Source organism: Terrapene carolina, unplaced genomic scaffold (genome assembly GCF_002925995.2).
Source record: "Terrapene carolina triunguis isolate 2854851 unplaced genomic scaffold, T_m_triunguis-2.0 Scaffold16, whole genome shotgun sequence".
Lineage (NCBI taxonomy): Eukaryota > Metazoa > Chordata > Testudines > Emydidae > Terrapene > Terrapene triunguis.
The window spans coordinates 425826-441128 of NW_020664367.1; the positions used below are offsets into that span (position 1 = coordinate 425826).

A 15303-nucleotide genomic window follows, 5' to 3' on the forward strand; every position below is an offset into this window, starting at 1 on the left:
AAAAAGAGAAGGGCTGCATGGAATTTTGGAGTGTAACTGTTCACCCTCTGCACCATTGACTAACCAGCCATTTTCTGTGGGAATACGGACCTTACCCCAAACCACACGTGTCTTTTGGCTGCCTTCAGTGACCTGTGGCTCAAGCTCTGATACTTTCCCCATTATTCACCTTACTGGTGCATATCTAAACTGGCGAGTAATCAGTAAAAATCAGTGGCCAGAACCCCTGTGTTTTGCAGAATGTGCAGATCTGGTTGAACGGGGCCACAAATAAACTGCCAAGGCATAACACAGGCAGGTCTGTTGGGGGAGAGGCACAAAATACATTTATTTAAAGAAATGCCCGAGGCCTAATATTTTGTTGAAACCTAAAAGGAATATGGAAACTGCCATACTGGGTAAGAGCAGTGGTTCATCTAGGGCTCAATCCTGCATCATTGAAGCCAATGGGAGTGTTGCCATTGATTTCAGTGGGAGCAGAAGCAGGCCCCAAGTCCACTTTCTGTCTGTGGCAGAGGCCTCTACCCAATGCCTGAATAAGGTGAGAAACACCAAAGTGGACAGTTTGGAAATAACTTACTCCGGGGGGAGGGGGGGGCGCAGGGAGTTTCTTCCCAGTCCCCTCGATTACATTGGTTTATACCTTGGAGCATGAAGTGTTTTAGCCTTTTCAAACGTTAGATGCTTAAAAAACAACCAACCAAAAACCAATAGGGTATGTGACTGTGGGGTGCTTTGTTAGTCAGAGAAATGGCCAATTGATAACTCCAGCTAAGCAACACCACACCGATCTCTTGTGACAGTGAGTTCCACAGACTAATCATAAGTTGTGCAAAATTGTTTCCCTCTGTCACTTTTTTGATTTGCTGCCTTTCAGTTTTTAATCAAATGTCCCCTTATTCTTGTATTTCAAGAGGGTAAATCGGAGCACCCTGACATACCTCTTCTTTACCATTCATTTAAACAATCCCAATTGTTTCATATGGAAGGCTTTCCATGCTGCTGATTAGTTTTGTTCCCCATCTTGGAATGTAATTGGAATCTATTTCTGCTCTATCTTGTTTTTACGGTGGGGTGGCCAGAGCTGACAACAGTGAGGATGAAGTAGTGATTTATAGCTCAGCATTACAATATTTCTAATATAATTCTCCATCCCAGTCCTTAACATTGTATTGTTTGACTGCCAAGGCAATGCAATGTCAGACCCAGCATTTCTGTACAACCACTCTAAGCTCTGGTTAGTTTATGTGCATATGTATTTGTTTTCAAGTAAAGCACATCACAAGCTTGCAGTTGTGGTTTTCTGAATATATTTATTCTGCGATGCTTGGAAAAGGGATATTTACAATGGGGACACAAATGATCTTCCTACCAAATAGGGCAGATTTCATGCCATCACGGTAACCAGAAACCAGTTTGCTTTTGGCATTTTGTACTGATCAGCAGGAATGCATTATCTCCCAATCATAATATCCAGCCCCAGGTGTACCATAAGTAAGAGACAAGGCAACTTCTAAATAGCTTGCCAGCAGCTGATATGGAGCAGGAATGCAGTGTCCCAACACTAAAGGGTTATACTGACATTACAGTGGCTGGTGTGCCATAAATGCTACAGATCAGACAGAACAGAGCTGCTGACACTTCTTCAAAGTGAGGAGCACATTTTATATAGGGAGTGTCTGGTGGATGGTTTTCCATTCTATTCACAATCACCTGGGGCACCTCCCCTCTTGTTTGTGTTCAGGGGGGCCTCTTCCCCTCCTAGCTATGATCCCCATGGAAGTTACAGGAATTGCTCATAAGGAAAAGTTACACCGAGGAAGTATTTAAAGTGCTTTTAGCAGGTCTTTCAATAACATTAAGCAAGTGGAAATGGAGAGGAGGTGCCAGCACCATGTAACCCGCCAGCTCTCAGCAGACCACAATGTGGGATTATCCGATCTAGATTAGACAAATTAGTATCAGGTTAGTGAAGCTCACAAATCAGTGTCACAAGGCTTTGTTTTATATACTTCTATTTATTTACAAAGTTCACAGGGGAAAATGACGTGTTCTACCAAACCCACAAACTAGCAACTATTCTTTGATCTGTTGTTAATTTAACATTTTGAAGGGCAAAAAATCAAGGGTGAGAAGTTGCTGCAAGGCAAAGGCTGTATGTGTATGGCATCCCATGAGCTAACTGGCTCCTCTGCCCCGTGGCCTTTACTCTAACCAGCCAGTGTTCCCTTTCGTTAAACTAAGGGTTTTATCTGAGAATTTTAACGCCTGGGAAGGGTTTGGGTCCAACGCTGCTTTCTGGGAGAGTCTATGCTGGAATTTTTTAGTCATGTTTTAACATGTCCACTCGTACCATTGTAAACATTAGTGTAGACAGGACACACATGTTACTACACTAAGGATACACAACCACGGTAGTTAACATGGGTTAACTAACGTGTTAAAACACAAGTAAAATTAAAGTGTAGCCATGTGATCAATTACGCTGATGTGAATGCAGCTTAACTCCATTGGTTTCAATGGAGTTGTTCCAGATTTACATCAATGTAGCTGAAAGAAGAATTTGGCTCTTCATGTATGAGCAATATGCTTTGACTCTCTGTAGATAACGATACCTTGTCTTCCTACAGCTCTGCCTGACACCACCACATTCCTCACTAAATCATCTAGTTTTAGTCTGGGTTTAAAATTTCTGGTCTCGGTCACAACTAGAAAGTTAACCTAATGTGAGCTAATTATTGCATATATTTAATAAGGAACAACACTGCTATTAAAATTATTACAGAGGATTGGTCCATATTATATAAATTAGAGACCCATTAAATTGTACAGGTCATACGTAAGGGACTGATCCTGGAAACAAGCATGCACATGAGCAACTTTACTTGAGGGAGCTTGGTGACGCTATTCATGTGAGTAAAATTACTCATGTTTGCACAATTAGACCCTAAAATCTTAAACTCCAATCTTGCAGGACACTCATATAGATGGACCCCTGCACCTGCACGGACCTCTTTGCAGTTGGGCCTAGAGGTTACAGTGGACGAGAAGCTGGATTTGAGTCAACAGTGTGCCCTTGTTGCCAAGAAGGTTAATGGCATTTTGGGCTGTATAAGTAGGGGCATTGCCAGCAGATCGAGGGACGTGATCATTCCCCTCTATTCGACATTGGTGAGTCCTCATCTGGAGTACTGTGTCCAGTTTTGGGCCCCACACTACAAGAGGGATGTGGAAAAATTGGAAAGAGTCCAGTGGAGGGCAACAAAAATGTTTAGGGGGCAGGAGCACATGACTTATGAGGAGAGGCTGAGGGAACTGGGATTGTTTAGTCTGCAGAAGAGAAGAATGAGGGAGGATTTGATAGCTGCTTTCAACTACCTGAAAGGGGGTTCCAAAGAGGATGGATCTAGACTGTTCTCAATGGTACCAGATGACAGAACAAGGAGCAATGGTCTCAAGTTGCAGTGGGGGAGGTTTAGGTTGGATATTAGGAAAAACTTTTTCACTAGGAGGGTGGTGAAGCACTGGAATGGGTTACCTAGGGAGGTGGTGGAATCTCCTTCCTTAGAGGTTTTTAAGGTCAGGCTTGACAAAGCCCTGGCTGGGATGATTTAGTTGGGAATTGGTCCTTCTTTGAGCAGGGGGTTGGACTAGATGACCTCCTGAGGTCCCTTCCAACCCTGATATTCTATGATTCTATGATTCTTATAGTTTGTAAGATCTTGTTAATGAGAAATCAATTTCAAAAGGGCAAAGGCGCTCTTGGAGGTTCCTTGGCTATCAAACCCAAACAGAACAACCTCAATATTTGGCACTGTCTCTCACACACTTTTACATAGCAATTTTTACTGATTGACATGTAATAAGTTAACAATGGGGTTTCTAGGTAATTGACGTCACCTTGCCCTTTGCTATTTTGTTGCCTTTCACTAGTTCTATGCCAGTCTCACAGTTCTAAGTTGCCTATTCATTTTCTCTGTTAACAGAACAATACAAGTATTAAGAAAAAATACAAATTATAAAACTCCACAAATAGCAAAACAAAAATCTAGTCTTTTATGACTATACTGCTAGAATTAACTGCCCTTCCTTTATAGATTATCTCTCTAGAAGTCCATCCGTGAAGCAGTCTCAGAAGGGGGTTATGTACTCTTTTTTTATGCTAGTGCTGGTCTCAGTGTAGCCACCAGTATCTCGGGTAGCACTGAAAGCCCTTTCTCCAGATCTGCGTGGGAGCAGGAGTTTGTAGACAGCTGCCCTGTATTTCTTTGAAATGAGGTTGTAGAGGATTGGGTTGATGGATGCGCTCAGATAGAAAAGCTGCAAAGCGAATATATTAAAGTACTGGGAGAAAAGCATCATGCTGGTATCCTGAGTGTTTATAAATATGATCCTGCCCACATGGAATGGCAACCAGCAAATTATAAACGCCAGAACCACCACAGCTGTAAGACAAAACAACACACACAAAATAGTTAAGGGTCAGGATTCAGACTCATTAAACCACTAACATTCTGAATGTCTAGGTACCAAAACATATAATATATTATAAGTCTGATTCTGCTCTCATTACTTCCTCTTCTTACACTAGTGTAGATCAGGAGAAACACCAGTGAAGTAATGAAGTTATATTGGTGTAAGAAAATGGGAACAGCATCACATCCATTAACTACTTTTCAGAACAAAATAAGGTAATTGGGAATCTCTCCAGCAAATTTCCTAGAGATTATTTAAACAGGGGGAAAAGTACATACTTTAGTGAATATGAAATTGTAAACTATTGTATCTTCCCTGTAATAGCAAACACAATAAAAATGAATTTATGTAACATTTTCAACTTCATTTATATAGTATGAAAACTAAGAGGAAAACCAGAATGAGGAGTGTTTTTGTAAAAGTGCACAGCAAATCTATTCTTGTCATCAATTTATTCTTTAACATAGATATGTTGAAAAGGGCTGTACTGTTATGCCTGTTCTAACACACTGCATAGTTAATGTGTTCTCTCTACTGGGCTCTTACTGTAATCTACCGTGTGCATTATTTTTAATTATTTCTATTTACAAGTTCAGGAAACATATACAATTCCTTTGTATTACTTGTGACTTTTCAAAAGATAACAACATATGGCCAGTCAATTATAGAAAAAGTTTAATGGTCCAAATTCATCCCTTGCATAATTCCACTAGTTTCAAAGGAATAACCAAGGATCAGTTTGACCCATATGTCAAAAGACACTATCAACTTGAAATTCACATTTCTGTCAGAAAACTTGGTCCTACTCTAGTTAAAAGAAATATCTAAGTTTACTACACCTGAAAGAAGTTTGCAAACACATATTTTTCTCTAGTGGTTTTAGTTTCTTTGCTTTGTGCAACTGACAGCGCTCTGTATGTAGTCAGTTTCTCTCTTGTTAAAAGAGCTTTACATATGGCAACAGAGACAGAAAAACCTTCTGAAAAACATTGGCCCATAATGTATAAATGATGCTCAATCAACAACTGGAATCTTTTAAAATTAGCCAATATATTACAAAAATTAACACTGGCAATGTTAATTCAACTCTATAACTGTTAAGAACCTAAAACTAACTGTGTCAATGCATGTAAATAACTGAATTGTTTAACAAGATCTTGTTAATGAGAAATCAATTTCAAAAGGGCAAAGTCTAAAATCTATTGTATAAATTTTTCTCTAAGCACTTATATCACAGTTATCACAGAGTATTTTAGTATCTCCTCTGCTTGCAAATAAATGTTATGCATTCCTGCAAGCATGGCTTTGTGGTCTAATCAATATTTTCTAAATACATAGACAGCTGGGAGCCACATGTTCAAATACCGGCAGGGTCCGTTCAGCCCTTTGTATTTCTCCTGTAGCTGTCTGATACAAAATCGGTGTGTTAGTTGAAGCCTTAGAAGTTAAGGAATGAAAATCAGTACCATTGAAGTCAATGGGAGTATCACCATTGACTTCAATGGAGCCAGGGTTTCATCACAAGTCGTCTTTGCTGCATGGGCCCATCATGATTTGTTAGCCCTTTTCACAAACATGCACCTGACCCCAAATTCTCCATTCCTTTGCTGCCAGCCTGGTTATCCACCTCTGAAACGGCTGAATTTCAGTGGTGCTACATAGATAAAGTTAGTGAAGTTAGTTAGCTGTTAGGAAGTATTTTAGGTAGTAGATATCCCAAATATTATTTAAAATTAAATATTATAACCAAGTGCATTTGGGGAGTGGCCCCTCCAAAGCAGTGCTGACGACTATGGTGCACGCAAATGTATGAAAGCAAGATTTAGCAAGTACACCAGAAAAATCTGCTAACAGGGAAACCAATTAGGCAAGGGAAAAAATCTCCCCAGGGAAGAGGCAGAAGCCTGATTATTAGAGTAATTTTAAACTGGACAAAGCTTTGGAGAGAGCATGAACCTCACCTACTGCTAGACATTGGCCGAGTACATCTATAGGGACCAGTGGTGGCTTGCTGAGGTCAGAGGTCACCAGGCCCCACTGAGCAGTTTGACCTAAGGGATTTTTCCACCTCTGATGTCCCTGCTCTCAGACACATCCCTGCTGAAATCGGTGGGGTGCAGACACTGGCCGAATTGTGCCCTATGAGGTTCTCAGTCCTCTTCACTCTGCAGTTCACCCTGGAGCCACCCTGCAGAGGTGGGCTGTGGGGAGGGTGCCAGGTTGCCTTGGTCTGTACACTGCTGATCGAGCCCAGCCTAGAGGGAGCTGGGCGGTACCTGGGGATGGAGTGAGGGAAGGGGCCGATTCCCTGGGACTCACCCAGGATCCTGATGGTCTGTCTGTGCCCCTTCTCCCTGAGGGCTGCGTTGGGGCCCTGGGGCCGGACCTTGCTCCTCCACAGCGCCCTGCCGATGAGGCCGTAGAGCACGTTGAGGCAGAGGACGGGCAGGATGAAGTAGCTGGTGGTGACCCACAACATGATGCCCAGCAGGCCGGACTCGGTGGCCAGCGGCGTGAGCCGGCACTCGCGGCTGAAGTCGGTCTGGTTGTCCCGCTGCTCCACGCCCACCAGGAAGAAGAAGGGCCCGGCCGAGAGCAGGGCGAAGGCCCACAGGGTCCCGATCACCGCTTTGACCCGGCGCTTGGTGATCACCACCTTGGCCTTGAGCGGGAAGCAGATGGCCAGGTAGCGCTCCACGGTGAGCGCCGTGATGTGCAGGATGGTGCAGTAGGTGCAGGCCTCGCTCAGGTAGTAGGAGAGGCGGCAGAGCAGCTGGCCGAAGATCCAGGGCCGGGAGCGCCAGAGGCGGTAGAGGTCGAAGGGCAGCCCCAGCAGGATGAGCAGGTCGGACACGGCCATGCTGCCCAGGTACAGGTTGGTGGTGGTCTTCAGCTCCCGGCAGCGCCGCAGGATCAGCACGGTCAGCACGTTCCCCGCCACCCCCACCAGGAAGAGGCCGAGGCACACGGCGGTGACCGGGATGAGCGCGGGCAGCGGCAGGGAGCTGCAGAGGCGCTCGTCGCACGGGGACCCCGCCCACGCCTCGCCCTCCACCCTCAGCGCGCTGCTGTTCTCGCAGCCGCCCCCCATGGCGCCGGCCGCTGCGGCTAAGCCCGGGGCTGGAGCTGGGGCTCGGGGGCGCTGCCCGGAGGAGCTGGGAGAGAGGCGCCCTGGCCGCAGCCCATGGTGGGCAGCGAGCGCCCCGCTGCCAGGGCTGGGCCCCGCTCCGCCCGGACTGTTCTTCTGCGGCCGGGGGCAGAGCTAGGAGCTGCCGCCGCTCCGAGGCGTGGGTCGGGCTGAACTCGGCGCCACTGTCCCCTCCGCTCCCCGCGGAGCTTATATGGCTCCTGCTTCAGAGCAGACGTTTTTCAAAGTCTAATCTAATGACTGGCCCCAGCACATCGGAAGCCCATTTTTCACTGCTGGGAAGTGACAGCGAAAGCCAGGACAGCCCCAAGCGTGCACCTGTCGCCAGCAGTTTTTGCTTTAAAGAGCTCCGTCGAGTCAGGAATCAGCGCCCCGCCTAGGCTTAAGAGGAAAAGTACTAGTCAGACCTGGGCAGTCGTGCTTTAGAAACCGAACTGAACCATGGCTTTTAAGGTCGAGTTTTTCGTTCTTTCTTTTAAACTCAGCATGAATTGAACATCACGTTCCAACAAATCTCAAAACGAACCGAGTGGAAACGATTGATTTTCTCCTGCTTTCAGCCAAAACCTTGAATTTTGGATGCGGTCACAATGTTGCGCTGGTATATACACAACTACATTTTAGAATCTGAAAGATCCGGTTAAAAGTTGCAGTCCCTGCTTTGACCTTACTCTCACAAAATTCCCTGTAGAAGTTTTGCCTAAACAGGGGCTGCAGTTCCCTATGACAAAAATAGATTTAAAAGAGCTTGTATGAATGGATCATGTGGAAAAATAGATAATTTTCTTCTGGGCAAGAATTAGCTTTTTGCACTGTAACTGCTATTTTAAATCACTGCTTCTTAGTCTTCTTGCACTAACTTCTTGTACTGCATAAAGTAGGCTATATGCAATATTTAGGAACTATGGAATATTGTTCAATGAAATTGTGATTTTCAAATCAGCGTTTACATTTAATACCCATTCCTTTCTTCACTAACAAAACAATATGGTTATGAAAGCAATAAGGAAAAATAATTTACAGGAGAGCAAAGCTAAGTTTTAAGAAAGACACTTAGTATAGCAATGAGGAATTTGCCTAATCTCCCTATCAGACTGATGTCTGAGACAGTGTCTGGTCACACTCATCTTGTCATAAAATAGACAGAATGCTTAAAACCTTGCAAAAGGAGGAGAATACTATTTTACATGAATTGTTGTCTCATTAAAAACTATGTCTGTCTGCCAGAAAAGTGGGGAAGTCCAGGAATAGTTCAGTTATATCCAAAGATCAATTAACAAACATGGAAAAAGAATGATACTTTTATTTTCCACACATTTTAAAGATACTTTTGCTACATAGTTTGTGTATATTTCTATGAGATTATACATTTTTCATCTGTATGAAGTCCAACATTATACAAGTTTAAAGTGATATGTTTGGTACTGTATCTATAACGTTTTAAAAAGTTTAGAGTTTTTTTGGAATGTACAGTATATGAGGTAAAATTAAGATTACATTAAAAACCATCTTCACTGCAGTAATCTGCACTGAGGTTCAAATGGCAAATACACTATTAAATGACATTTACTATCAAAAATAGGAGTTCATTTGAATTTTACTATGAAAAACATAAGCCACTGCAGTTTAACTGTAGTGACAAATCTTACCATTTTAGACATTCAACCATACAGAAATCTCTGGGCTATTACACTCAATCTCATTTGTACTGCCGAACATGGCACTTTAAGAAGGTTCTAGAAAATATCTGCTGTCACTGTATTTTGTGGGAAGATATTAGCCTCTACATAAAAGTGACAAATTTAAAATAAAATGTAAACATACAGTACATTTTAAAGACAGATCATTCTTACCACTTGAGGGCCAAGTTCTTATCCATTTCTTTTTTTAAAACAAAACTCAACAACATTATTCTACAGCACAGATCATTGGACGTAGAAACAATTACAATACATGCCCGTTCTAATATAAGAGAAATTCTTCAGAGATCTTCAAAACACAAGACAGAGGTTCTTTTTATTATTATTTTAAGACTGACAGAAGTGCTTAATACCATTAAAAATGCTAAATCCAACACAAGTAGAAGTCATTAGTGATCCACTATCTTGTAACTGAAATAAATTAAAGCTAATTACAAAATGGATAACAGATAATGTAAGTGTGATGAGACAAGAATTTTTTTAAGATAGTTTCACTACAAGCTTTATGTAATTGGCAGTTATTGACATCTGGCAAGATGTTCCACGGGCTACTTGATAAAGTTAAATCTGGTCATTCAAGAACTCACAAATGCAAGCTCACAAAACATTGATGAATTATGCAATTGCAAAGTGCTCTAATGCAACATTAACTACATGCAATCAACAATTTGGTACAGTATCCAAAGAGACATTACATTAAACGTTAGGTTCTCAGGAAAAAGAAGGTTGAAGTTTTCTGGTGCAAATTATTACACTCCCCCCTTCGCCCGATTTGGTGCCCCAAAGAACAAAGGCAGTGCTTCATTCCGGTGGCCACGGCAAGTGAATGTAGGGGTAACAGCAAAAATTATGGTTATCCAAGAAAATTTATACACATTATCAATAGAGGGCACATATATCTATATAAACAGCACCCAATCAAATAAAGGTCTTATTTCAAAAATGATTTTTAACTTACTTCTTTATAGTGTTAGATCAAAAAAGCTCTCTCTCTTCCATGTCTGTAGGAAGCTAAAGAGGCATTTTTATGAGTAAACATATCGGGGCCAAGATAAACCACTTGTGCCATATCTTTTTAGTCTTACAAAATGTATATTTGCAGTGGAAAACTCTACATTTCGATAAGAATCTTCTTTCATGCATTCACTTCCATCCAGTTTACTGCCTGAGAAAAGCCCCTTCTATTTTCATCATAATCCTGCTTCCCAAATAATTAAGAGAAATGAGGAGGTAGAAATACAGCGCTAGATTGCTTTCACAGCATCAGACTAACATTTTATACAGCACAAGTTTGTTAGTGTAACTTTTAAATACATTTTACTCATTTCCCCCTCCCCCCCTTATGGTACTAATCCTTAAAAATGTGGACCAGGTTACCATTATTACGCTCCTGCTTATTGGTCATAACCTTATAATGATACATTGCTTGCCTTATATAAAGTTTGTACTGCAAGAAGGCATGTTAAAGGAAATATTTCTGTGGCTTGCATTCTATAATCTGTGCCAGCGTCTACTTAATAAGCATTTTAAGTGGCTGAAAAGATGTGCTACAGTCCCAATGCTGATGCTAAATGCCTGTTTTTGTAAAAGCAAGAGAACAGAAATATTTTTAGAATATGAGAATGTAAAATGTAATGGGCAGCATTCTAAAAGAAAATGGTTTTTCTCACTTTATTACAAAGTACTGAATGATAAAGGCAATCAGAATGGAAAAGGTGGCAAAGAGCACAAGGATGACAGCAGCACACTGTTCATCACTTAGTGTCTGTTGTGTCCTTGAGATTTCCACAGTGTCTTTGTTGGTGCTGGTTGGTGGTTCAGTTCTCTGAGAGATGAATAGTACTGTGGTACTGTAGGGGCCTATCAGGTCCTGATGACCTACTGTTTCTTGGCACTGTCGAATGGCACACACACGAAAACGATATTCACAGTTCAGCTGGAGGCCTGAATACCGGAATGACCAGTCAGGCCCTTTATAAATCTGTCAAGAAAAAAAATAAAATAAAAATAAACAAAAACACTTCTAGTAAACAGGCACATTGTGTTTACTGTAAAAATTTTAACAAAATGTCATACCTATAGTTTAATACAGGGATCGGTAACCTTTGGCACGCGGCTCGCCAGGGTAAGCCCCCTGGCGGGCCGGGCCAGTTTGTTTACCTGCCGCGTCCGCAGGTTCGGCCGATCGTGGTTCCCACTGGCCGCAGTTCGCCGTCCCAGGCCAATGGGGGTGGCGGGAAGCGGCAGCAGCCCCCATTGGCCTGGGACGGTGAACCACTGCCAGTGGGAGTCGCAATCGTCCGAACCTGCAGATGTGGCAGGTAAACAAACCGGCCCGGCCCGCCAGGGGGTTTACCCTGGCGAGCTGCGTGCCAAAGGTTGCCGATCCCTGGTTTAATATGTCTCTATGTTTACTGTTGAAGTTATTGTGAAAATAGCAAGTGCTACTTAATCACCTGTGTTTTCAATGACATTCTTCTAGCCATATAGGCAGAAAAAATTAACAAAGATTAAGGAAAAGAACTTTAATGCCTAATTAAATCCAGTCTTTTGGTAAAATATGTAGCATTACAAACTCCACTAGATCATAACTTGCAAAGCACCAAATTTAGCTCCTGTAAGAAGCCTTCACTTTAAGTAAACATTTTAAGTGTCAAATTTGATGTAAATCTCATTGTCTCACAATGGGTTTCTAGGTGATTAATTAGATGTCAGATTGTACACAGTGTTGTTGTAGCCGTGTCAGTTCCAGGATATTAGAGAGAAGAGGCAGGTGAGGTAATATCTTTTATTGGACCAACTTCTGTTGATGGATATTAGAGAGACAAGCTTTTGAGCTACTCGGAGCCCTTCCTCAGCTCTTCATTCACATTGTTCCTTAATCCGAGGAAGAACTCCGAGTACCTCAAAAGCTTGTCTCCCTAATAGCCACCAACAGAAGTTGGTCCAAGAAAAGATATTACCTCACCCGCCTTGTCTCTAGATGTCAGATTACCATATTCATCAATTCTAACCAAATCCAACACATTTTTGCTATACTTATGCTACACTCTCTTAAAAAGACCACCATAAATTCTCCCAGCAAACTTTGGATCCAATAAAGAGCCTCGAATAGGGCCGGATTTGGGGGCAGGTGATCGCCTGGGGTGCCATTTTTGTTGTTATCATGAATAAATACAGATTTACAGATCCTAGCATGCATATTTATCGTCTTATATGTGAGGGCTAAATCATGCATCAGAGTTGTAAAATGGGCTACAAATGCAATAAAAAATAAGGTATTCAGAAGTTTAACAAATGGAGGGTGCGGGCGCCGAAGACGGTTCTTGCCTGGGGCTCCGTTTGGTCAAGGGCTGGCCCTGCCTTGAAAAGCCCTCTTTGTGATTCTTTTTAACCTCACCAATTCAGTGGTCCCAACACGCTGTTAGTGTTCATTCACACTGTTCCTTAATCTATCTGTTGGGTGACTAGGCCCTATCTTTCACTGAACTCACTGCTTCTTCTACATTCTGAATGCCTGCCTCACTGAAAGCTGAGGCCTGGTCTCATGGATCCATGTTTGTAGATCCATTTATATCTGTGGAAGTCTCATTGAAGCCAATAAGACTCCATGTAGGCATAATGGTCTGGGTGGGTGGATTCATATGCTGTGTGGATGCCCATCACAAACACAGCATATGCTAATTTCTCTCTTTAAATGCTTTTATCCTTTTCTCTCCCATTATTCGATCTCATATTTAAGTGGAGTACTGGTAGCAGTAAACAAACATCAAATAATCAAAAACCTTTTCCTAGAATTGATTTCACAGTATTGAACATCGTCTAGCAAATAAATGCATGCAACTACTAATTTGTTTAGTGGTGGAGGAAATAATCAAAACCTGTTTTCTAGATTTAGGTCTGGATGCTGTTGCTCATTTATACTTACAGGGTTAATTTAGTTGCATAAATAAATGCTTTCAGAGGTTAATAAATCTAAATAACTCTATGTGACCCTGTTTTGCTTGTCTTGATGCAAAATTTGATTTAAAGATGTTTTATGAACTAATATAATTAATCAGATGTACAGTCAAATTTCATATAGGTATAATATATTTTCAGAGGAAATACAGTACATTAGGTGTATGCTATCAAAGTAATAAACTTCTCAAACTGAATTTGCTTGAAGATTGTAGAAATAGTACATGAGAGCTTTCTACTACTTGCTACATAAAGTGTTACAATAACCAAAATTTCACATCACATTAAGGGCAGATCTTCTGGTCTGGTCCAGCTATACTGACAGCTGCCCTACTTTACACCTGGCTGCCCATGGACCCAAGAGACCATTCTGACAGCCAGGGATTGATAGAATGTATAGACACCTTGGAGACTCCCCTTCTTCCTAGACACAGTTCCCACACCAAGGGATGGGAGACAGGTTGTATAGGAAACCCTACAGCAGACCTATGCCACAAGAGGATTCCCCTACACAGAGGGCACCCTACACTAGTAGGTCTTAAGGCTGGCCATGTCTATACTACAGGGACTATAGTAGCAGAGCTACAGTGCTGTAGCTCTGCTGGCATAACCCCAGAGTGTATGCACAGCCTATGGAAATGGAAGAGGTTTTTCTGTCGCTGTCACCCCTGAGTGTTGGTAGCTAAGTTGATGGAAGCAGTCGTCCGTCAACCTAGCTGCATCTATGCTGGGGATTAGGTCTGCATAATTATGGTGCCAGCGGTGTGGATTATTGCACTCAGCTGTGTTGACCTAAAATTTAAGGGTAGACCAGACCGCTTTTTTGTATTGCTGGAGTAGCAAAAAGCAGCCTTAATGGACAAGAGAATCTGGTTCTAAGGCCATGTCTACACTTACCCATAGATCAGCACTGCTGCAATTGAAGCAGCGGGTGTCGAGTTAGCGGGTCTAGTGAAGACACGCTAAATCGATGGAAGAGCGCTCTCCCGTCGATTGTGTACGCCACCTCTCCAAGAAGAGTAAGGGAAGTCGGCAGGAGAGTGTCTCCCATCGAACTAGCGCAGTGTAGACACCATGGTAAGTGGATATAGCTACGTCAGCTTCAGTTACGTTATTCACGTAACTAAGTTACACTACTTCAGATCGATTTACTGCGGTAATGTAGACCAGCCCTTTTAGTGGTTTAACCTAATGTATGTGCTCATTTACAAGTTACAGGCCAGTTCCCCACCTGATGTAAATCAGCGTAGCTCCACTGAAGCTCTGCTAATGTGCACCACCTGAAGATCTAGCACTATACATTTTGTAATGAGCAGTTAAGTACACAGTTTCTATCTTGGCTATTTTAAAAGGGCTTCTCACCATAGTATCCACACACCTTTAATATTCTGTTTCCATTCAGTACCCTGCTTTAATTTCCAGTGATAGTTTTTACAAACTTAATGCTATCTTTTTAAATCTACCTCAATTTACTGCACTAAATAATTAGTGAGGCACATGTGATCACACAGATTGTTCTTTCAGTGTCAGGCTTTAAGAGTAATCTTCATTTTCTTTTACAGTACATTGGCAACGTGCATCACTTATCAAAAAACAGTCCAACTCTGTCTCTAGAGGCAATTACACAGCATTTAATGAATTCTACTAACATACTGAACGCTGCATTTGCAACTTTAAAGCTACAAAATCAATAAGTAAAATACGTAACACTACATTGTAGGTACTGATTTATGAGACTAGTAATGTGCATAATCTACCAAAACACAGGGCTACACTTATTTAATTTGGGCCCATAATAAAATTACAGTATCTCAAAATTAATTGTGCTTCCTCTTTGGAAGGAAACCTGCTTGCTTAATAGTGTGAAACAGAGCTCACAAGTCTAATTATATGTCAATTTTCTGAGAGTTTATAGTGAAAGACATCAGAAGCTAAGGTGGTATTGTACATCCTCTGTTAAAAGCAGCCTATTTTGTTATTTGGCATCTCAAACTGCATATCTACATGGTAAAAACTGAA

At 42.0% G+C, this 15303-nt stretch overlaps 2 protein-coding genes across 2 annotated transcripts in view; both read right to left on the bottom strand.

The window, feature by feature from the left end:
* Positions 1-4131: 4131 nt before the first annotated feature.
* Positions 4132-7567, bottom strand: MLNR (motilin receptor). Its single transcript, XM_024212929.2, has 2 exons — positions 6796-7567; positions 4132-4445 (listed from the first exon to the last, which is right to left on the bottom strand). Exons 1-2 carry the CDS (start codon positions 7565-7567, stop codon positions 4132-4134), a joined length of 1086 nt encoding a protein of 361 aa, XP_024068697.2.
* A 1372-nt stretch (positions 7568-8939) lies between these two features.
* The window catches only part of FNDC3A (fibronectin type III domain containing 3A), a 190622-nt gene continuing 184258 nt past the window's right edge, over positions 8940-15303 (bottom strand). The window contains exon 27 of the mRNA XM_026649376.2: positions 8940-11305. Coding sequence (XP_026505161.1) covers positions 10991-11305 — 315 coding nt within the window. The 3' untranslated portion in view covers positions 8940-10990. The remainder of the gene's footprint in view (positions 11306-15303) is intronic.

Excerpts from the sequence above, each read along its gene's own strand:
- MLNR (XM_024212929.2), bottom strand. The coding sequence starts at position 7,567 with ATGGGGGGCGGCTGCGAGAACAGCAGCGCGCTGAGGGTGGAGGGCGAG. Across the intron at positions 4,446-6,795 it reads ACAGACCATCAGGATCCTGG|CTGTGGTGGTTCTGGCGTTT; the intron begins GTGAGTCCCAGG and ends TTTGTCTTACAG.